This window comes from Tigriopus californicus, chromosome 7 (assembly GCF_007210705.1).
Source record: "Tigriopus californicus strain San Diego chromosome 7, Tcal_SD_v2.1, whole genome shotgun sequence".
Lineage (NCBI taxonomy): Eukaryota > Metazoa > Arthropoda > Copepoda > Harpacticoida > Harpacticidae > Tigriopus > Tigriopus californicus.
Window position 1 is genome coordinate 3,375,773 of NC_081446.1, and position 23,439 is coordinate 3,399,211.

The following is a 23,439-nucleotide window of genomic DNA, read 5'->3' on the forward strand; positions in this document are numbered from 1 at the left end:
GTTAGAATTGTATAATCGGTAGCTCTTCACATCTTAAAAGCATAGGCTACTTTTCGCCAACCTGAAAAAACCTCCTCAGGGATGAAAAGTGTTCACCCATATTAACCAAATTGCTAAAAAGTCGAAAATTTTGAGTCGTAGAGGAACTTGATATTTCGTCAGCACGTAGGCCCACCCTTCCTTAACACTGTAGGCCTAATGCCGTTTGTTAAAAGCATCAGATACCTAGTCTGGAATCAGGGTCAGGCGTGAGGGGTTCTCAAACTGATACGAGTAGATAGTTTGGATATATTTGACTTAATTATCCCAAAAATAGCGAAACTTAAAGACCTTCAATTCATTCCAATAGACCAATGGCCAACCTGATAATGGAAAATGAATCGGCGTGTCTTTGACAAAAGTTACGGACGAGAATTGGCTCACTGCATATAGAAGTGCACAGAGTGATCTCTCGTTGTCCGTTACGTNTTGACCTGAAAATATGCTCAGCTGATACAGCTCTTGTTGAACTTAAGCATTCTAGTTACTAGGTTTTCTATGGTCAGGATTGTTACAAGATTGTTAATCAATTAGGCCATTTGAAATGAAAGATTTAATCCAGCGACCTCTCTCTCAGTCTAGGAAACTGTGCTAACAACTACACCACATCTAGGTTCTGTAAAAAGAAATTTCTGAGGATATGTAACAGTTACTGGCAGAATAGCCATAATGTGTCCAAAATCATGTCAAAATTGAATTCTCAGTGCCAGAGGGATTTAAATTTTATCAGAAGCTCAATTTCCTAGCAATCAAAAATACCACCTGCAGAGGGTTTGGTCAAGACCTAGTTTGAACCAAAACTATTTAGTTACAATATCCTTGGTGTAGTTGGAGAACAACTTAGTCTTATGATTTAGTAGAGATTAGAGGCTGACAGTTATAATTGTGGTAAAGAGGTAGTTAGCAATGATGGCGTCAAAGGGAAAAAGTACTTCACTTTTAATAATTAAGCCAAGGCAGCAAGATAGGAATGTCCAAACAAATTTGTTCAGTCTAAAAATCTTGCCAACAAGCTCTTAGAATATGCCAGAAAGTATGCCAGATATGAAAAATATGCCATATTTTTTTGGCATGCAGATATGCCATCTGGCAGCACTGAAGATAGGGACCAAATAAATAGTCACGGAAGGCTGCGAATAGAGCTGCCAATTTATATTTTCAATGCCATATGACAGCACTGGTGGAATGTTGGAAAACCGGTAATTAGCCTCAAAAAGTAACCCTGATTTTCCTCTCTTTAAAGCAGGGTTGATGTTTGCTCAGACTTAACATTTTACGAGACAATGTTATCGCTCGGTGCTTCACTTTCCAAGTTCTTCGGCAACCTTGATTTTGAAAATTTATTTGATCCCCATCCCTATTAGGATCCCTGAATGGAGACTGCTGGTGTTAGTAACTATATCATTGGTCAGAACTACGGGGATGTTTGTATCACGTGAAAGAAGATTGCCCAATGGGAAGCTTGATCTGCTCAGAAGTTTACATCAAACTCAAAGATGCTCTCATCTGACGTTCCAAAATTAGGTGTTTCAAACTAGCGGTACATGGACCTGATATCAGTTTGATACTTTTTAATGGCTATGGATTGCCCCTGAATGATTCAAGTATGCGTTTACACCATTTTGTTCATTTTCTTAATGCTTTACTTAAAGACTTGAATTGGTCGCCCTGGAGTGGATGCATTCCATAGAGTGAAGACACTAAGATGCGGAAGATGCGAGGCTTAGCAAAACTTTTTTCTCCTTACGGTTGAAAAATAGAAGAAACTTCTTTGTTTCAACCGATTAGGAAATACCATTTTTGATAGATAAGCGAGCGAAAGCACACAGAAAGCTCAAGATAATTGGTACAGAACAGATCACAATACTCAGAATCCAGGTAAAATAATGTCACAATAACCTGGCTGCCTTGACTCTGCATTTTTGCCCTGCCATCCAACAATCAATCGGAGAGTAACGCCTTGGCCGTACAGCAGTGCCTTGACTCTGCATTTTTGCCCTGCCATCCAACAATCAATCGGAGAGTAACAAAATATTTCATTTTCAAATCCAATGAGACAACCTCCGCAAGCCATGCAAGCATTCAACCTAAAACCTTCTTTCCGGCCCCTACTGATGATGCAAATAGTCCTACAGTTTTTCCAATCAGGTGCAATGAGGAATGATCTTTAACGGTTAGGTGATTCCATTTTGTACTTACCGCATTACATGTATTTTTTTCCTTTTTTAGCACGACCATGGCCTTAATCATGAATGTCATATTTTTGAACCAAAGAGTAAAATTTTTATTTTGGATGAAAATGTGCCAAAGAATTTATTTTTTGATTCAAAACAATTACATCCATGGTTAACGCCACGGTAGTCCTAAAAAAAGGAAAAAAAACATGCAACGGCTCAAGCTAGTCCAAGCCGCCCAAGAGTGCCCGACCGGCCTTGCGGCACTATTACATTTCCCCGCGGTAAGAAAAAAAAGAATCACCTAACATTTCAAGATCATATATCTTTGTGTTGTTATTGTACTTTATTTTTGCCCTACATGTAAGACAAACTCTTTGAATGTAATTGTTAATTGTGCGTCTTACATATAAAATTTACAAACTTTGAGTCCAAAGAACAATATTAAGCCAATTATAATGAAATCTGATGAAATTTCAAGTTGTTCTTTCTTTCTTTAAGACTCTGTGATCTAGACCAGGGCTGCCATTTTGGCTGTTCGGATGTTTTGTTTGACACAAAAGACGTCCTGAAGAAAAGGTCCATAAATTAGAATAATAATTTAACGACTTCCTCTCTTCTTGCCGGCGTTGCACCTTGATATTGAATCCATTATCTTTTACGAATAGCATCTACATTGGTACCAAAAATGTCAATATCAATCAATTAGTTGCCCCTACTACATGTAACAGATTTTACCCTGAAAACCACCAAAATATTTGAATAACCAAACAAATTGCAGCCTATCTTTAGGTTTTCTTTAAATCTACTTTCACTGATTTACACAACGTAAAATTAAACCATTTTGATGAAAATAATAACTACTCTTCCAGCCCCAAGTAATGATATTTGATTGATGGGAATGAGAGACCAACCAAATATGCAGAAAAACGAACTCATTTTCTGGCATAAAATATGCGTAAAAGCTGATGAAAATGTGCAAAAAGTATGCAGTAAGACCTAAAACATACAACAAAATATGCTCTAAAACATGGACTCCAATCCAGAAAATGCTCTAGATGTGAGGAACCAAATAAATGCCAAATTAGCGCAAAGTCACAACTCCAGGCGGTAAGAACGGTTTTGAAAGCATAAAAAAGGACAGATGGCAGGGAACCAATGAATGAGCACTTGATTCATTCCAGCAACCCCAAATTCCTTTGTATTAAGATTTGATTGAATTTGTACCTTCAGTTAAGTTCTTTCGCCATGTGTGTCAACAATCAAATGGGCAAATTGCCAGCAGCCTAGTATGGTCACAAGCCCATAGCCTTCTTTCCCTGCACGTTAAATGGTTTACGTTCTGCACTTCAGAGGGCGCTTTGTTACTCAGCCCCTACCAAATAAAGGGCCGATTGGGCCGATTCCTCTTTATTGAATTTTAAAGCGTTTGTGTTGTTTTTGGCTAATTCTATCAAAATCTTATTGATAATTAGTGACCTGGGTCACATAATGTGTGGAAGAGAAATTGCGTTAAAGGCAAGGCAAGAGTAGTTTATTTAGCAATCTACCGTGCCTCTTCCCGTTTTGTTTGGGCGGTGTGACGTCGCAAATAAAGGTCCTTATTGGTTTTTTAATTCAAGAGTCTTGTGAAGAATGACTGGGGAGAAGAACCAAGCTGGGAACCTTTTTTTTGACTCAAAAAGTGCTCTAGCCACATCACCCCCCTAAAAACGTGAACTTCTAATGGTGGGAGATGAACCCACGGTATCTGTGAAGAGGGTTTTTGCGGTTATTGCCTTGTTCGTTGCGCGGCATTTTCAGCCAGTTAGCTACTGAAACTCAAATTGACAATTTTGGGGGGCCTTGCCCAACGTCACAGTATGCATAAAAATATGCAAAAAATGTGGGATTACGCTCAATATAAAAATAAACCTGTTTTAGGACATAAAACGCATGACGCATATTTTGGCCGTCTCAAATTATGATAGCAATAACGGTTGTAATCCTGTTACTGTTCGAAAGTCCCGATCTCGTTTATTAGAAGGGTGCTTGATTTTACCACCCTATCCTTGTGTACCTTGAGTTTCAGAGTGAAATTAAATTCTGGTAACGAATGAAAATTTCCATTTCAAGTTCTCCTTTGACTCCTAGAGCATTTTAGCTTGTGCAGCAAAAGGTGGTTGACGATTAATTTGTGATTTGTTTTTCTCCTTTATTCCTAACATCGAAGGATATGGCCGGTTCAAGCTTTTGTAATTTTTTCCTGCCTATTTCTTCATAAGTGGGGCATAAAAGGCTTGGAAAAAATACCCGTACATTGCTCTTGGAAGCGAACTATTTTGGGATGAATAATGCATATAGTTATTCAACCATGCTCATTTTGGGCATGATTTTCTAGTAGTTTCGGCATCCGAGCACGTTTCTAACATGGCAACACTGAACTACTCACAAATCCTGGTGAATGATTGTTATCGTTATGGTGTCATAATACTAACTTGGTACCAAGCAGTGTTCCATGTTGTAACCCGTCAATATTTCCCGCTTAAGAACCATGGCCAATCGGCTGCCTTCAGCCATGGTCTTTGACTTGGATGGTTGTGTGTGGGATCCCGAAATGTATGAGCTGTGGGGGTCAGGCGGAGCACCCTTCACTCAGCAGAGCAATGGGGATCTCTTGGACCGTTCCAAACAGAGGGTGGTTCTCATGGGAGATGTGCGGAACATCATGAAGGAATTCAAACTCGACCCCAAATGGAAAGGGACCACTATTTCCATTGCTTCCCGATGTGATGAGCCCTCGTGGGCGGCTGAATGCATCAAAAAGTTCCAAGTGGGTGAAGGATTGACCTTGGACCATGTTTTTGATTCGAATACTAGGGAAATCTACAAGGGATGTAAATCCGGGCATTTGAAAACAATTGCTCGAAAGACTGGATTTGACCTCAAGGATATGATGTTTTTCGACAATGAGTACGGCAATTGTCAAACCGTGGCCAAAATGGGTGTTACCACAGTGTATACCCCGAATGGAGTGACCAGAGAGGTATTTGAGAATGGCTTATCGAATTTCCCCACCATTGACGGAACTATATTGGGACCCAAAAAACGTGCCGGAAAATGGTAGAACCATCCCATTTTGAAGTTCAATGCGAACCCAAGTTCCCCGGGATGGATAACGAAGAACTTGTCGTTTCTAGTGAAGTCATTCGTTAATCATTACCATTCATTGTCGATGACGTTCCTACCAGGAACAATCTGATTTTAGTGCGTAGCATTATGTTGTTGACATAGGACGAAAATACTTTTGTCATTGAATTATAATCAACTGGAATGTCTAGAATTCAATGCTCAGATGATAAAAAAAAATTTCTTTTTATTGCCGTATATTCATTCTACTCGTACAAAGAGTTAGAACTATTCTTGGTTACTTATTGGCAACATAGGACTTGCTTGTAGTTTCAAATTGTATACAAAATGTAAATTTGGTTGTACACTTTCAATGACAAATTCATCGCTATAAAGATTTGCAAATTTGCAGCAAAAATCATCCTGGAAATGAAGAGCACCTTTCGTACATCATCTTGCAACTACTAATTGTGTTAAAAATTAAAAAAAAAATCATGCGAACCTAAATCATTGCTAACTTTTCATCTGTGGCTGCAACCCCAGCATTTTTTGATGGAATTGTCTGGAGCTCTTGTCATACAGGGTAGTGCTGTAGTTGGTCTTGATTAAGCCTTTGCCTTAAAAGTTCAGTTCCACAGCTTCAATTCAGTTTATTCTGAAGTAACTATGGATTAATCTTACGTCGAGTGTGTTTGAAAGTGGTTTTTAAGGAACATTGAACAATTGTGAATTTTGGGGATTGTATTTTCATTACTTTAAAGCATATCGTTCACCTAAAAAAACTTAACCTTGATTCATCAAATGCAATTCAGCGGGCAGTTTTGACGGCTCTAAAATTTGAAGCAGCCTACAAATCCTCAACTTAAATTGTTTTTCAATTTTTGTGACGATCGCTGCGTGAACCAGTTTGGAACGATAAAGAACATTGGACTATTCTAAAAATGCGAAAAATGTGAAGATAAGGAAGCTTTTCAAAGCTCGGGACTTGAATTGACATAGTGAAAGGGGTACAATATTTTGGATCTATGCAGCAATAATCTACGAGGAATTCCAATTAATAATGTTAGTCCTGCGTTTTGTCTCTTGAATTTCTCTTTTAACATCCGCCAATAGTGTAGTTCGCTCTCGAATCCAATTGATTTGACCTTTTGTTACCCCGATGATTGGAAGTTGTGGGAGAAAATAGCAGTAAATATCTTATCAGACATCACACAGCTCTGGGATCATCCTTATCTGTGTTAGTGTGCGATCACATAAGTTAGTGTTTGAAATTTCATTAATATGGACACATTCAACTACTACAATGCCGATATTCAATCGGTCCCATTTCTTCCTGGAAGCATTCAGCCTTGGAACCTTGAGGATGAGGAGAGAGCTGCTTCAGCGAAGTTTGAATTTTTAAAGCTGTGGAGTGAACTTGGGTTAATGGACAGTCTGAAGAAGCTCATCAAAGGAACATTAAGAGTTATCAGACTGGCATAAACTCTTAGTTAGTCATCAGTTCTCAACCCAATCTCGCTGTGATCAGATCACTCTCGGTACTTCCTCCATCTGAACTAATTGGAACCACCGAGTTGGCCCCGATTGAGACGCAACAACTTCCAATGGGTCAGTGTGTGCGTGTGTGTATTTCGAAGACAACCTTTCACTAAAAAAATGATGGCATGACAATTTTTGGACAATCTATGACGGACATATCTAGATATGAGGCTTTCAGAATTATTACAAATCTCGTCACAAATGTAAGATATTATGCGGCACAATCACATAAAAGGGTCGCGTTTGGATATAGAAATGAGGTTGAGCAAATTTCCAAGGCTCGATGAGGTCTTTCACAGACTCAGTTTCCTCCATCGCCCTGCACGCCATCGGTGGAGGATGGAGGATAGGGCGATCTTCCAGAGGTCCCCGGATGGGATCCTCCAGCTCCTCCTCCAGGCAGGCACACAGCATTGGGATTGAGGTTCCGCTCTCTGACCTTCTGCTCAAGATTGGTTATAACATCCACGGCCATGTTGAGAACGCCCAGTTTCGTGGCAGGCTTGTCTGATTGCGCGGGATTGAGGTTCATACAGATCTTGCCCAATTCCGTTAGAGCCTCGTTGATATCACGGATCCGCATTCGCTCGCGGCAATTATTCGAGGTGCGTCGTTGTTTGTCTTTTTCTTCTTTGAAATGAGGATCCGGTGTATCGTCTGAGTCACTCTTTCGTTTCTTACCCCTTCCACCTCCAGCCGAGGAGGAGGACACTCGTCCCCCACCCCCCGCCCCGCCTCTCTTTCGTCCTCGACCATTGGAGGCCGTAGAAGAGACCGAGCTGGGATTGGGGAAATCTGTCGAACTAAACTGGGTGGGCAAAGGTGTGTGAGTACCTGTACTGGACCCAGGAGAAGGAGTTTTCATGTAACCGAATTCCCCTTGAGGACCAGGCGAGTTCGCAATGGCCATGGCTCCATGAGGGGGACCTTCGAACAGGCCCAAGGCCTCCTCAATGCCAGCAGTCTCAACTTTGACCAGACTATCGTGGCCATTGGATGCTCCTAAGTGGTTACTACTGGGCTGATTGTACTGGGAGAGATCTTGATTGTGAGGTGGAGGCTGATGAAGACTTCCGGGAGGATTCCATTGAGAGAGGTCAGGAAGGGGCGGGATATTGGGGGCCGAGCTGACGCTCGCATTAGAAAAGGTGTTGGTGTTACCTTGGATTTGCATGGGGGCTTGGGTATAGCCGCCCATGTTGTAGGCATAACCGAGTGTGGATTGGTGGTCTGACGTATAGGCTCCACCATTATTTGTGGGCGCCGAAGTAACTGAAGTATAAGCACCATTGAGCCGAAGGCCAGGAGCCTCAGATTGCTGGTGTTGCTGTTGTTGCTGATAGGTGGGGAAATCATGATCCCCATTTTGGTATCCGCTCCATGGAAGGGCACCTCCACTCGGTCCACTCATTTGGTCGTAACTTGGAATTGGGATCATCCCATCGTAGCTGGGCACGTTGCGAGTGGGCATTCCATGGGGTGGAGGTGGTGGAGGGGTGGGTTGAGCTAGGTTCTGTCTGTGGCAAGACTCGTTAAAAACTTGGTTGTAATAATGGGCGTTCACGTTGGGCTCCATGACTGAAGTGCTCGATGTCTTTTTTCACTACTCTAATTGAGCATCACCAAACAAACGACAGTTCAAAGTTAACACTCACTGTGAGCCTGGGCTTGATTTATCAACACTCGGATACCCAACGACCGTTTCGTCGTCTTATCACTTGATGACGTGAAAAGGGCTTGATAATTCGAATGTCAGTGGGTGATTTGGAGCAACGTCGAGATTTGGGACAAACAAAAGTTTGTCAACTTGAGGAGTGCGAAAATATAGGGGAGGGGGAGGGGGAACCCAAAAACTCAGCTTTTCGACTGTCTCTTCTCAACTGAGAAACGGTGTGTCGAGGAGAAGGAAAGGAACTAGCACTCGTCTGATGGCAACAATTTGATGATGGGAAGTCGGCTCCCAATTCTCGCTAACGCAGGAATTATTATTGTTGATACTGTATGTAAGAGTCGAAGACGGATGGCGTCGGAGTCGAAGGAAGAGGGTGCAAGATTGATGAAATGATTTCTCGTCTCATTTGCCATTGAACTCTGGTTTCTCCCGGGTACTTGCGGTGGTGGCCGGCGAAATTTAGCCAGCTAACAATGAGGAATGAGTTTCGATTTCTTTGTTGGCCATGATGACGAGAGGTTTCATGGATTCAGATGTTCACAATTCGACGGGCAGATTGGTGGTAGTGGTGCGGGCAGTGGTGATGGTGGTGGTGGGGTCCAATATGCTTGATCTCGATTGGAATGGGTATGATTAGTCGACTGAAGAGGCCCGCTTGACGTGTTTCCAAGTTGTTAGGATTGATCACAGAACTATAACGGCTGATGCGCCTCTTTCATGACTTTCTTCTTGAACAGGTGTGAACTTTGAAACTCTTGTGCAGCAGGGAGAAAACCAAGTTGGGTTAAGGTAGAAGATATGAAGTCTCCTCTTATCCAACAGGGTTGAAATTCTATGGAGGGGTGAGCGACACCAAACGACCCTGACCAAATGGCTGGAGGCAAGCGACTGGCATAGGAAGAGACCTCTTGGTTGTGGAAGATTTGTACAGCCTGCACTGGATGATACTGCACCACCGAGGAACGACACTGAGGACCCAGGAGCGAGTTGGATGATCAACACAGTCCGCCTTCACAACGCTTGGCCTGTTGGTACGTACGAGTTGGTAGCCCCACAACTCACTCACTCACTCACTCACTCACCCACTCCCTCAGTCACTCAGTGCTCTGTTAGCAGTTCTGGCGATATCCTAACTGGAGGGGGGAGTCCAAAAGTGAAGCCATCATCAACCGTGGATGGAGTCGAATTGTTGGTGGTGGTTGGGTTCGGAAGCGCTTGCCGAAGAAGCAGTTTCAGAGTTTCAGTCCAGAGGGCCACAACGAGGAGCTGGATGGAAAGAAGCTTGTCAGGGGGATTGGAGACACGCGTCCAATCCTCCATACTTCATCACCCCGGATGAGGACGAGGAGGACGAGGAGAAGGAGGAGGAGACTAGTAGGCGGCAGTATGGCTAGCCCGTGATGGCCATAGTACAGTGATCTCAATGGCAAGAGACACACACAGACTCACCACCACTAGTATACTCACTCCCAAGTCCAACTACGACTCACAAAACGGAGGATACCGAGAATGAGAGAGAGGCACACACACGCAAACTCAGAGAGGGTTTCAGGGCATTTGCCTGAGAAGCTTGGGCGCTAGAGAGCTTTGCCCTTGTTCTACATAGCCCAATAGCCTCTTCCTACCACCACTGCCTTCGACTCGTCCGAGGTGCTCGATCCGAAGGTTTTTAAGAGTTTTAAGTTGTACGCGTGTGCATAGTGAAGCCTGGCTAATTCTCCTGTATAATATATTTAAGTTTTAAATGAGCTTATACTAAAGTCCTATGCTTTGAGCTTGTTGACTCATCGAAGTCCTGCCCCCTTAAGCATGCCCTGACATTTGGACCTAACCAAATGGGCAAATAGGGCAAGACTGGCTGTATCGGCACGGGTCGAACCTAACACAGGCTTAGTCACAACCCGAATATGAACAACTCCAACGATTTCCCTGTAAGAAAAATCAAGAAGCAACGGAGGCTCACCAAAGTAGAGAGAGAGAGAGAGAGAGCGGACCGATGAGAGTGCCTTGTGGAACGCCCGCCACAATCAGAATCCAGAACTGGTAGTTCGACGTATAGGAGCTTGGAGCGACCGACCACAGGCTCCATCCAACGTTCGGCTTCCTCCCAGGAGTTCATAGAAGAAAGAGACAGGACTAGAGAGCAACCGCTTCTGGACTTCTTTTGGGATGAGCTTTTGTGGTGGTGGTGGTAGTGGTGGTGGTGCTGGTGCTGGTAGCTACATGCAGTGCATAGAGAGGAGACGTGGAGGTTTTGATCACGGCCAAGTTGCTTAATTTGAGTTGAAAGCACATAAAATCATACCCGGTGGGCTTGCTACCGGAACGTAAAAACTGATTGTGTATGAAGTCCTGTCAGGATCCGTTGGAACCTAGCAAGTATGCCCGTTGTAATGTAAAGAAGTAGCCGTTCGGTCGCGTGTACCCTATATTTTTATGTTTGAGAAGTTAGTCGGGGTATAGTAATTATGTTGTCATACAAGTAATGAGATAATTAGAGAAAACTTGGAGTTTTCAGTTCACATTCTTGGGATCTTGATTCTCTCAAACTTTGGAAAGCGCAACTTCACAAGCGCACAAACATCAAAGCTATCCAAGTTTGGCAGACACGAGCCGCTTCTATTTATCCCTTTGACAGAACAAAGGGATTCTTTTAGCCAAGCAACGTCGACCACTTCAGACATTCTTCGTCCTCTTGAGACGGCTTTAGTTTTATTTTTTGTCTCGAAAAATTTCCATTTTTGATCTCAAATTTGTGGTTTTCTGCTCTTCAAGACAGCTGTTTGACCACAAGCAAGTTTGTTTGGCTTATTGAGGACGATGCCACCCAACTGAATGGGTACTTAATTGTTCCATTGCATCCACCTTCAATAAGCTATTTATCTTTTGGAAGCCATCGATGTCGAAGGTGGCGTTGCACAGTTATTCAGCGATCAATGTGGCCTCCGTCAACAGATTGCCTCCAAGCGCAGAGTACGTGGAGAAGAAAATGGTAGTATTGGTCCCCTTCGGCCACTTGGTTAATCCCTTGGGCGGTCATCATCCCACTCCAAGTTTGGGGCACGGGTCTTGTATCCAGAAAATAATCCCTCGCTGATATCAGATTAGATCCAAATCAAAATCCGTCTTAGATGTGTTCCAAGCTTACTGTTCCGTGAATTCAGTGTGTTACATCAGGGCTGCCAAATACTAAATATCAGATACATGCTTCCCTTATCTTGTTGGTAAAACTTGGCGTTATTAACAAAGGATCTTTTTTTAATACCTAGTGATGTTGGGTTTGGTCGTCATCACAAAACTGCCAATAGCGCATTTTCGGTATCCCTGCCTCATGTTCCTGTATTCATGACAAATAATACAATAACACTGAACTTTTTCCTTTGCCTCAAGTTCAAGTTCGAGGTTGAAAAGTTGATAAGAAAGGAATTTGGTTGTTGATCATCTTATCCGATTTATTACTAGAATCATTCGATGAATGCCCCCACCTGTGGTTGTTCACATATTAAAAACTCTATTCAACCATCTGTTCTGCTCTAAAGAGTCCAAATTATTTGAGCACCGAAATATCAATGCAAATGACATTAGGTGTAGCAAACACTTTTTCTGACATGAGATCGGTGTTATTACTGTTTACGCTTGGTCTGCTATGAATCTCGACAACATCCAAGTCAAATGAAACCGGAGAAAACGCCATGATCCCTCGCCATTGGAACGATCAGTATTTGGTAGAAGGAAACTGGAAAGCTTGGAACCAAACGGAAGAGGGATATTGGCAATGAGGAGCGAGGATAAAAGGAGAACCATGACACGCGTATTAAGAATTTTCCCCTCTTTGCGTTGACGCGTGTCGGGAATTTGTGAGGCGTCGACACCCAGACGACGGTGTCGCTCACGAGATCCTCTACGAGACTCAATAATGAGTCAAAGAGAGCGGATCAACATGACAAAAATTAAATCGCAGAGTGAATCATATTAAAACCATCTGGCTACGCCAACAACTCCCCAGGGAATCCAACTTCCCGTCAATTGAAAATGAAGATGAATCAAGAAACTCCCCTTGAGGGACGCCCTTTTGAGACGAGGTCAATGTAAATGAGTCTATTCCTGTCATAAATTTAGTTCACACTTTACAGATTAACCTAGCGTGGATGCAAGCGTCTGCCATTCTAAATGGGCTGGTTCAGAGTGGATTTCTCCACGGGCTCAGGTTTGGGTGGGTCAGAAACAAAACGAGGGCGTTCGCTGTAGGGTGCTTCGGTAATCACTTTTCCATGTGTGCTTTGGGTTGTATGTGTACAATGCGTTTGAGCAATAAATATGCAACAACGGAGCGTGCTAAAGTAGTAGAAAATGCGACTCTTGCAGTTCTCACTTCTTAAAACAATCGGGGAGTTATGTGCAATGTGCCTCCAAAATAGTCATGAGCACATTTTGAGCACAAGTCACTCGGATATGGTTGCATGGTTTCGTAACTAAACCCGATGCAAGCTCTTGGTGCTGTCTTAAGGCAAAAAAAAGTTATTTTCTCTAATATATGCACATCTTTTCGTCTAACTGCAGCAATAATGGGAACAGGAATCACAGAAAATGGCCAACTCTTGCGTTGAAGGTGGGCGGGGGTGAGTTTTGGGTGTGGGGATGAAGATCGATGTGTATGCATGGGCTTAGAAAGGGCGCCTCTCTCTCTGAATTGAGCTCTGGGATTAGCTTGGGTCAATAATTCAGTCGAGGACCTGTCTTCTTGTGAGGATTCGTAGTTCGTACCAATCCCCTCAGTGAGTACGCGTACTCTCCTACTACTGTGTATCCTCGGTATTGTTTAATTTCAGACGCGTGTACAGGTTGACATTTATTTATATAACTAGATGCAGTGCGTGGACGGGCTTTGGTTAGGCTGTAGTCAAGTTAAGCGAAAGAGAGCCGATCTTGTGCTGAATAAACGAGGCTTTTCGACCTCCATAAGCCATAAACCTTTTAATGAATACCACTTGGATGAACTGTCAATCATAATTATTGGAAAGAGACATTCAAGATCGGTCTTGTCGAGATATCGGCTTACAACGCTTAGCTTTGTTCTGGAAATAGATATCATGTATTCAAAAGGTACACTGCTCTGACTGGCGTGACGTTGACCACTTTTTATCTGTAGCCAAACCAATTATTGTGGTTGCAAAACGATAGATCAGTATGGCGTTGACCAAGCTCGAGTCTGCCCGAAACATTCTGATTTTTTGCCCGCTTCCCGTCCTGCGTTCAAGTTGTCACGTAAATTAGCGGCGCAATGATCCGAATATCCTAAAAGAGAAAGAATTATGGAGAGAATTCTCGCATGGCAGGGAGAATCTGGAACAGAACCATTCTGTTGGGAGACAGGAAGAATAATGAAATGTGGTCACTTTTTGCCGTTTGAGTTTATGGATTTGGACAATATCTGTACAGTGATCGACTCTACCAAATGGATCACCACGTAGCAGACTTCAAACATCGGTGAGATATATTTGTGTGGCGTGTGAGGGAGTTCAAACACCCTTCGGTTAGCTCAAGCTCGAATTTAAATCTGGCACTCTCCTCAACCAACTCCCTCGGTCAATTTCAGGAGAACAAGTCTTCTTTACAGCGAGTTGGCTGTTTGTAGTCTCCGATCCAATCATCATCATCATCATCATCATCTTATGTCAGGGATCAAACAAGCAACCAACTCGGCAGCTGTCTTTTCGAAATGGCTCTCGAACTGAGATTCGGTTGAAGAGACGATCCCTCTGAAGGATAGGACGGTAGTTTATTGACAGTACAGTACATTCATGGAGTCCGATTATGGCTCGATATGCACTTACAATATTATATATCAATAACACCTAGTTGTACCATAGCACCCAACGAACATGAAAAATACGTTTAATTATTTTCCAAACCTTTTTCTCCACCCTCAGAATGTTTGAAGTTGTTTCTCGAGTATGAAATAATCCATCTGACTTGCAAGAAAGTAGATCAAGTTGTGAAGTACAAGTACAATAACTTGTCTAGACCATAAGATGTAAAAAAACCCAGAAGTTTTATTTTCCGTCGCAATTCTTGTATGATATTCTTCCACCAAAATATGGAACGTGCAAACATACGTACACTGAAGTGAACATCGTCGGATGTTTTACCGGGTTTCTAGCCAAGAAATGATTGTGCAAAACCACCTGTCTGATGTTCATGATGCACAATTGAATATCTCCTCATTAAGGGAAGAAATGACTTCGTGTTCTTGCCAATAGTGCGTCGTCCTTATCAATTGATATATGGTGAGAATGGTGATTTGTGCATGGGATGGAGCCAACGTCGCTTGAGATTTCCAGGAAAAACGCCTCCGAAGTGTGACCGTGCATATGGTACTGTGTAATTGTCTCAGATTTTGCTACTCGTGTTGACAAGGGAAACAATCAAATCCCAACCAACAACGTGACGGGTACTTAATAAACCGGGGGAAAAGGCGAATTGCGTTTTCCGTTGGCACTTCACTGTATCACATACGATATACACTACGTACACATATACACATCGTGGTTTACGATCATCGTATTCTCTCGCTCGAAACAGCTGCTGTCCAAAGAGGCTTTTGCAATGGTGGTCCCCGAAGTGAAGGAGGAGGCGGAGGCATCCGAAATCATGGGAGCGAAAACATCCTTGATAAATGATGCAGCAAGGCCTGGCAAGTTCGAGTATGCAGAATTCAAAAACTCTCGCTTTCAAATTGGATGAAACTGGTAACTATGGGATTATGAGTTTTGTTCATTGGACTGAGTAAAAGAGCACCATTTTCAAGGACAAGTGTCCGTCACTCATCCAAAGGTGGAAATGGTGTGGGGGAAAAGCGAACTCTTTTTTTTTGGGGGGGGGGAAGGGGAACTCGTCTTTCCTCACCTTCCAGACGAAATTTTTCGGAAGCAAAAAGTGTTCAAGACAAATCTGGTGCAAAAAAAGGGTTGACTGTAGTGCAACACGACGGTCCGATCTTTGGTGCGCATGCAGTGAGTGTCAAAATATCGCGCCTAAATTGGAACTAAGTGATCTTCGAGCATGGAAGTGCGTCTATTTAGTTATGGTTTCATGGATTTGTTGTCTCGTCATGTGAAACGGTGCCGAAGTTCATTACGGCACTACACGCCGAGATCTCATCTGAGCTGATGTCAGTTAATGTTAGTTAGGACTTGGGGCCGACTTGAGGCCAGGATGTAGTTAAGGTGACGGAATCCCCAAAGCATCTGGTAAGCGAGAATTGAATGTTCGCATGCTTTGGAACTTGGGAGTGGAAAAAGAGACGTAGGTGAAGAAGAAGCTCGCTCGAGTAATCTCGGCTACTTTAAGGATATCTTTGCAGGGATGACTCCACTTTTTGAGCAACAAAAAGCAGTCAGGCCAGCGAAACCAATCCCTCTAATACCCATCTCCAGGGTGTGGCGCAATCCAAATGAGATGAGAGACTAAGTGTTCGAAAAGAGGGTTGGTCGACGGTTTACCGGTTCACTTGGTCAGGTGGGTGAAGAATTACAGACCTGAGGGCAAAAAAAGCCAAACAACCCCGGGCTCGTGTCCTCATGTCTCTGCTGTACGGCCAAGGCGGAAAAAAAGCCAAACAACCCCGGGCTCGTGTCCTCATGTCCTGGCTATCATTATGATTGGAGGGAGCCATGTTGAGGTTGGGGAGCATTCTAGACTACTGGTACGCTAAAATGGATGAGTATGTGATTTCTGACTCTTGAATCGTGGTATATTTCACTTTAAGGTAGTTTCGATGAGATACAACGAAGCCATGCATGAGAAGGCGAGGTACGAATATTTCTCTATTAGTGTAGAACGTGTCCACATGGAGCACCTGCATCAATCTTCAATGTCACGGTAAGGCAACTTAAAATAATGCCGGACATGTCCTGTCTCGGAAAAGAACCAATCTTCACGGACATTGATCAATTCAAATTGCTCGCCCCTAACACAAAATCCACACTTGTCAGAGACTTAATATTATGCCAACCTCGGCGAGAAAAGAGTCCGTCGTAAATTATGATTCACTCGGAGATGACTTGGAAGCATCCCTAATTTTGGTTGGTTGGCGGAAACCTCTAATTTGGGGGTCACAAAAAGGAGCATTCCTTCACGGAGATTTTTTGCGAAGAAAAATTCAAAGGAATTACTTGAAGAGGAAAACAGACCAGTCGGTATTTATGTACCAAGATGAAGTTTTTTTTAGTGACGAGGAGGAGGAACGGGCAAGTAGAAAGAGAGAGAGTTAGTTGAGCCTTGCAACTTCGAATCAGCCAGTTTTTCTCCTCCTTAAAATAACTGAAATTGTTTCCGAGACATCTGGAAACAAAAAAAGTAGATCACCATGTGAAATACGTTTCGAGTATGGGACAATATGGTTAAAAGCATGGTCAGTATTGTACGCTCTACAGTTGTTCATGTTTGTTTGTTAAGGAGAGACACATTCGCTTCAATCAACGTAGTCGCTGAGACGTGTTTCAAAGTTGAGAGGCTTTCTTGATCCAGATCATTGAAGGATTCATTGACCCCTCAAGACGAAAAAGCTCTTAAAGCGACGCCTTGAATTGTTCCTTGAAATTCCCAAATCCTCGTCCCAAAATTGTTCCAACTTTGTCTCATAAACATGCTTCCGCTAAACAAGTCAAGTACTTGGCAAGCTGTACATATCTGTTTATTTGCTTAATCTGATCTGATCTAATAAACGTGTTAAATGATGCAGATTCATTGACTATTCCTTCACTAAGTGACCAGAATGAGAGGGTTTGAGAGGATGTGTTTTTGAGGTGCTCATTATGAGCAGACGCTCGCTCTAAAGTGTGCTCCATGAGATAGTTGTTTGTAGTTGTTCTTTGGTCGAATAAGGGAGAACGGGGCACTTTTCCGAAAAGAAAAGGGGGGCAGACACTCAATCAGAGGAGGTGGTCCTCAGGTTCGTCTTGGAGTTTTCTATCCTGATGTATTGAAGGCAAATTACACGCTGCCAACTGCCCAAGGACTTAGAGTCTGCTAATGAATATTGACCCCGGAATTTTCTCCTTTATCTAGAATTGGAAGAATGTGTCTTAAAGTTAGAATCAAAGTGTTTGCAGGGACGATTTTAAAACAAGCCATTTCTTACAGCTAGGAGTCACCATGACCCCTTGTGGAAGTCCCTGAGTCTATCGCCTTTGGTCGATCTTGAGTTCGAGTTCGAGTTCCGAGCAAGAGCAGACTCTCTAGCTAAGCTAGCTCGCTCGCTTGCTTTGCTCGCTCACTTGCTTTGCTCTTGTAGTAGACTAGACCAGCACAAACCAGGAGCAGCTGCTCACTTGTCGTCGTTAAGAGCAACAAGAGCTCCAAGCGCCAAAGATTGTCTCATCCCGAAATATTTTTACGATTAAACTGCTTTCAGACGATGATTCTTGGTCTTCCGCTCAGAGAAGCAAAGAATCGAAATAAACCAATATCTTCCGACAACAAATTCACGTTTGAAAGTACCCCAAATTTCATCTCGTTTGCTCTAAATGAGGTCACGTACAAACCATCAATGAAGATAGGAAATGGGTTTACTTCTCCTGCTCTAACCACTATTACCGGTGCAAGAAGCTCTATTAAGACAGTGGGTGCGAGTTTGGCATTTGAGGTGCCTTGCATAAAGCACTCATTGAGGATCTGGTTCTCACGGCAAATTCGGATGAATTTGTCTGGGGTTGAATGGGAACACCTGAAACCAATAAAGAAACCATTACCTGTACCCACGGTACGCTAGGGTGGTGCAGCTTACCCCCCTTGGTGAAGACAAATATAGAATGTATGCCATGTCGAGCCATCTTCTCTCATTAACTTAAGCAGATTTCTATTCCATAGGTGGCAAACCTCAATCGAATCCCAGGATAAAGAGAAACCATCTGAAATCCGGACATGCTCGAGTGAAAGAGACTAAAAGTCAAGACAAGAATGTGCTTGAAAAGCCATAATTTGCCAGAAGACGCCTATTTCATACTCATTGAACAATTGTACTCCCATTGTACAACTGCCAGCATAAGAATCTTGCTCTCTACCACATTTGAACCTATTGAGTTTTCGAATGTGGCTTTGACCAATTCATCAGTCTTCCAAGAATTCCATTCATTTCGGTGAGAAAAAAAAGCCAACATATCACCCTCAAGTTTGGAATAGAAATAAAGTTATAGGCAAACATTGAGTTTGGAATTCTTCCCAAAGCCACGCTGGTTTGGTTAGGAGCCCGCCAAAACTTCTCAATCTTGGTGTTCCGCCTCTTGTTCCTCCCCTTTCCAAGGTTCTATTCATTACGTTCATTTGAGGTCAGTAAGGCAGAAAAACAATTTTTCTTTTGGGATTTCAAACCTCAATCGAAGCGTTCAAAAATCCAAGTACTCGTCATTCGCTCTCAGGCTTGTCAAACAACATTAAAAGGACGGGGCTTTTTGCATGAGCGCTCGCACATTTCTCTATTGTTCAGATATCTATTTTACGATTCGAAGAGAATACCAGTGTGGACCATTTTTGCGCTGAAATTGCAAAAAACGATTGCTTATCTGCTCTGACTTTTGCTTCAAAAAAGCCATTTCAACCTGTTTAATTGTGTCTCAGTTGGACCTCCGTGTATGTTAACCCAAAAACTTTTGCCAAATTTACTTTAATCTTTCGCGTCTTGTCCTAAAATATATTTGATAGACGCCCTGAGATGCAAATGCCTTGAGTTGCCCTCAAAAATTAGCAATCAAAAATTTGAACTTGCAAATCATGGGACAATAGGAAAAGTATATATAATTGCCAGAATTTTTCCAGACGAAACATTCCGTTATGTTGGCGGCCATTTTAACTAGAAAAAAGATAAGTGAGTAAATGGTAGAATTTCCAATCACCTTCGTGTCATGACTTCGAATTGTAGCTCAATCAGTTCAGACTTGCTTTCCTTTGTTCGCGTTTTATTGGCTTTTGGATCCCCACTGTTCTGAATTGACCTCTGGTTTCAGCGGTACATCCACTGTCAAAACCAAAACGGAACCATTGCCCTTTCTGTCCTCGATGGAACCGTTAAGAACAAACACCGTTTGAAGTAACAGCATGGGCAATTTGAGCCCCGGTACGGTTTTGATAGTGATTGGCATGGCCAACAATTAGACCTGATTCAATGAGAAAGCCTTAAAGTGTCGAGCAAGTATTTTCCAATCTCATGAATGATAATGGATGGTCATAGAGATTTCTCGCTTTCAGACGAAGAAATGGGATCCCGTTGGGACTGTCTTGTGTTCATGCTCTTCTTGGCACTCATCATCAACGATGGCATTTCCAAGGTCCTTTACTTCAGCGGACAACTGAAGAGCAACTGGCTTTTGCACACACCATCACGAAAGCCAGTGGCCAACCCAAGGAGGTACCCCTGGTGAGAGAATATGAGTGGAGCTGTAAATATCTCCTTTCTGAGGGTTGTCACCCTGGGACAAAACCAGCTCGTAAAATGTTTGGATGCTTCAGCGTAAAAATGGAACTCTCTTTTTGTCACCGCGATGATGAACCAGGAGAAGAGAAATATTTGGGTCGGAATTTGGTGACTAATAAACTTGTCTCATACAATGCTATGAGTTTACCAGGTTTCATGGATATTTCCTAGGAATGCAAATGACCAGGACTGCTTTGAGTTCAGTGTGACTCCGCTAGAGACAAAGTTACATATCAAAGCATTGCTATTAACTCATTTATCCCCACTTTAATCTCGTGATCGGCTGTGAGATTCAATCATTATAGAATGCAAACATAAACAAATATTTGACACATTGATACGATTCATGAACGGTTTGCGAGTTATTCGCAAAGAGGCCAGAGAAGGTGAATTTTCGCATATTCTGAACATTCTTACCTTTTCGTATGTTATCAAAGCCAAAACACTAAACAATGTTTAATCGAAAAGATATGACTCCGTAGAAAAATGCTCCTGAAATTAAAGTCGAGGAGTTTATGACGCTCAAAAGGGCAATTTTTCAACAACCACTGCGCTAATGGGGATCCCTCTCAATCTGGGTCATTTATGGGATCTCATTCAAAACAAACCAGAGCTGGGCACAGGACTTGCTCGGGAAAAAAGAATCGTGCCTATCTCGGCCAGACCAGAACGAAGCAAAATCTGTAGCTAACTCTGGCCCCGACGGTTTTACAGTCAGAAACTGGAGAATGCCCATATGCGTTGTTCATCGTGAGCTTACGATAATTTGAGAGAGAGAAGAGAATTTGGGGTCGATTAGGTCAAAGTGATTCATAAATTGATGAGACACTTCATAAAATCCTTTTTGCAATACGCCCACGGAATCGGTCATAAATTCGGAGCCAGCTACTTGCTGAACAATACCCTCCAAGTTTGAGACGAAAGAACGGGAGAACAAAGACGAGAGGTGTTCTCGTGAGTAAGGTTGAATGAGACGGGAATTTCAGCAATCTTGATAGATGTTGCTAAGATTTTAGTTGAAAACACAGGTCTGGACAATTCTTCGGAGCATGATCAGGTAATCAGTAAGTTCTTTATGATATGGATTCAAACTGACAGGTTTCTTTTTAATGATTCGATTTATCCTTCGACGCTCATGGATTTTTGCATAGGTGGGCACGAACAATTTTGCTCATTTTTTCGATTCATTAACCCCGCAAGAATGTCTAAGAGTAACGGAAATGAACCGCTGAATTCGTGTTTGAATAAGTCAGCCAAGTCAAAGCCAGGTTTTCAGGAGGGCTTTAAGGTTTATTTCTGTTACAAAAAGATTTGTTGGTTTCTGTCGCGGACAAGAAAAGGCACTGAATGAAGGCCTATCTATGGTTTGTTGCGGGAATGACGCCTTTGATCGTCTTTTCCACAATTTGAACAGTTTAGGGATATTATAGAATGTGGTATTAAAGGTTGACCTAGATTTAATCCATTTTTATTTCCAACTGTGTAAGTAACATTATTGTCTGTTAACAGGAACGAAAGCAGATCCAATTAAGTGTTTTATATAGTACATTTTCCATTAATATAAGGCCATTAGATGGGCTCATTTTATTTGAATAGCAGAAGGTCTATGGTAAACGAATGAACTAATTTGTATCTTCCTCATAAAGTTTTGTTACGAAGTTTAAAGCTCGAGGCGTTTGTTTTCCCATATTTGAGCTTAATTTCGTTTCACATTCTGGAAGCTCGTACAATATGGCTACAATTTGATCATTTAGCGACGAAGGAAGGGCAAGTGTACAGTGCTCTTCATTTGTTCAGCTAACTACTCAACTCCGATGTTTACAGAGTGTGATAAATTTGCGGTAAAGCCATAAATAGTGGATGAATGCAATTAGTTTCTACAACTGACTTGCAGAATCGGACCTCCCACCATCAAATAATGGGTTGAATCTAATCATGAATGCAATAGTACCATTGCATGGCATCATAATTGGTCGGATACGATCTGTCCAAAGGTCAAAAGTGAATGACACTAATGGCAAACGTGTTCCAAATTCAACTTGTTTGCGGGAAGCAATAGTGTCCTTATTAGTCAAAAATCGGAAATGGGCCTCTCCATCTCATCTCAAGGAATCTGTAAGTAATGGATGAGCGAATTGATGTAGGTGTTAAAAAAGCCTAACAAATTGCTTGTAACTGTGTAACAGTGGAATTGTTTGGTACAATGATGATCACTAGAAGACGAATTGAAAATAAGTTGATCATTCTATTGCGGCAATGCTCTTTCGACAATATCAAGAAGCCATTGGAAGATTTTTCTTTTGGAAAACAAAGCAACAAAGAATGCTAAGGATTTATGCGTTGTTGACGTTAGATCAAATCAGATTTCATCCCATAAACATCTTGATTGATTTTGATTTGATGTATTTCTTTCGAAGACATTGAAATATATATTTTATGAATCCTTTTTCTTATATTTTAATAAATGAAAGCGAAATCACTAGTACAATGAAGAACAGAAAAAACTCGGGGTTTTACAATGGCGATGGCTTCTTTGAAACGGTTCAATGTTTTGACGTTTTGAACTGCAAATGACAGTCTATTCTAATCAGACGTTGATCTTGAAGAGAAAAAAATATATCCACAGGTGTGCCTCTGCGACAAATATATGCACTCTAACGAAATTAAACTTAGGCGCAACATCATAACATAGTTGCCTAATCGATTCAACAATGTGAGTCAAAGTATCCCTTTCCCAATGTTAGCTGTAGCGTTTAGTATTTGATGAAAATAGGCCCAAACATTATATACAATTTGCACCAATACTTTTGGGAAGGAAGATTGTATTTGAATTTTTTTGCCAACTGGGTTAGATATTCATTTTTCACCCATTGCCTCATAAAATGCTTGATATAGGAATATGCCTCTTCATTAAAGTAGCAGCGTTACCTTTTGAGTAACGCTACCGGTAACGCATTACTTTGCTGCAAAAGTAACGGCATCGGTAACGGAACGGTTTTTAGCTCTCCCGTTACCGTTACTTTCCTCCTTTTTGAATGAGGAAAAGAACTAAAAGTTATGAAGGTTTCCTCCCAGATTTTTAAAAGCTCCGTCTCAAAAGCAATGATTAATTTGCTACTAATGGGATCAAATGAATAGTCAAGGGAGGCTGTGACTAGGATTATCTACTCACACTTTTTGTGACGCATGACATTCCTAGCTGTATGGCGAAAACTCGTAAGTGAACCTGAATATGCAAGCCTGAGTGGAATACTGGCCTTACGTTAAGCTTTTTTCACATCATGAAAAGAAGGATGGAAAAATGCTTGTCAAAATGCTGATCAAAAGTGAAAAAAGATGAAAACCAAACAACCCTTAATCCTCGAACTCTTGCATCCTTTTGCCATTGTTCCCTCGTATATTCGTCATTTGTTGAAACAAAACGTTAATTCCATATA

The 23,439-nt window shown here is 42.1% G+C and overlaps 2 protein-coding genes across 2 annotated transcripts; one reads left to right on the forward strand and one right to left on the reverse strand.

Moving 5' to 3' along the window:
• Positions 1–4,411: 4,411 nt before the first annotated feature.
• On the forward strand, positions 4,412–5,571 carry LOC131882980 (magnesium-dependent phosphatase 1-like). Its single transcript, XM_059230293.1, has one exon. It carries the CDS (start codon positions 4,747–4,749, stop codon positions 5,317–5,319), a length of 573 nt encoding a protein of 190 aa, XP_059086276.1. The 5' UTR covers positions 4,412–4,746; the 3' UTR covers positions 5,320–5,571.
• A 1,359-nt stretch (positions 5,572–6,930) lies between these two features.
• Positions 6,931–10,094, reverse strand: LOC131882979 (transcription factor E2-alpha-like). Its single transcript, XM_059230292.1, has one exon. The coding sequence runs from the start codon at positions 8,434–8,436 to the stop codon at positions 7,162–7,164; it is 1,275 nt and encodes a 424-aa protein (XP_059086275.1). The 5' UTR covers positions 8,437–10,094; the 3' UTR covers positions 6,931–7,161.
• Between the last annotated feature and the right edge of the window lie 13,345 nt (positions 10,095–23,439).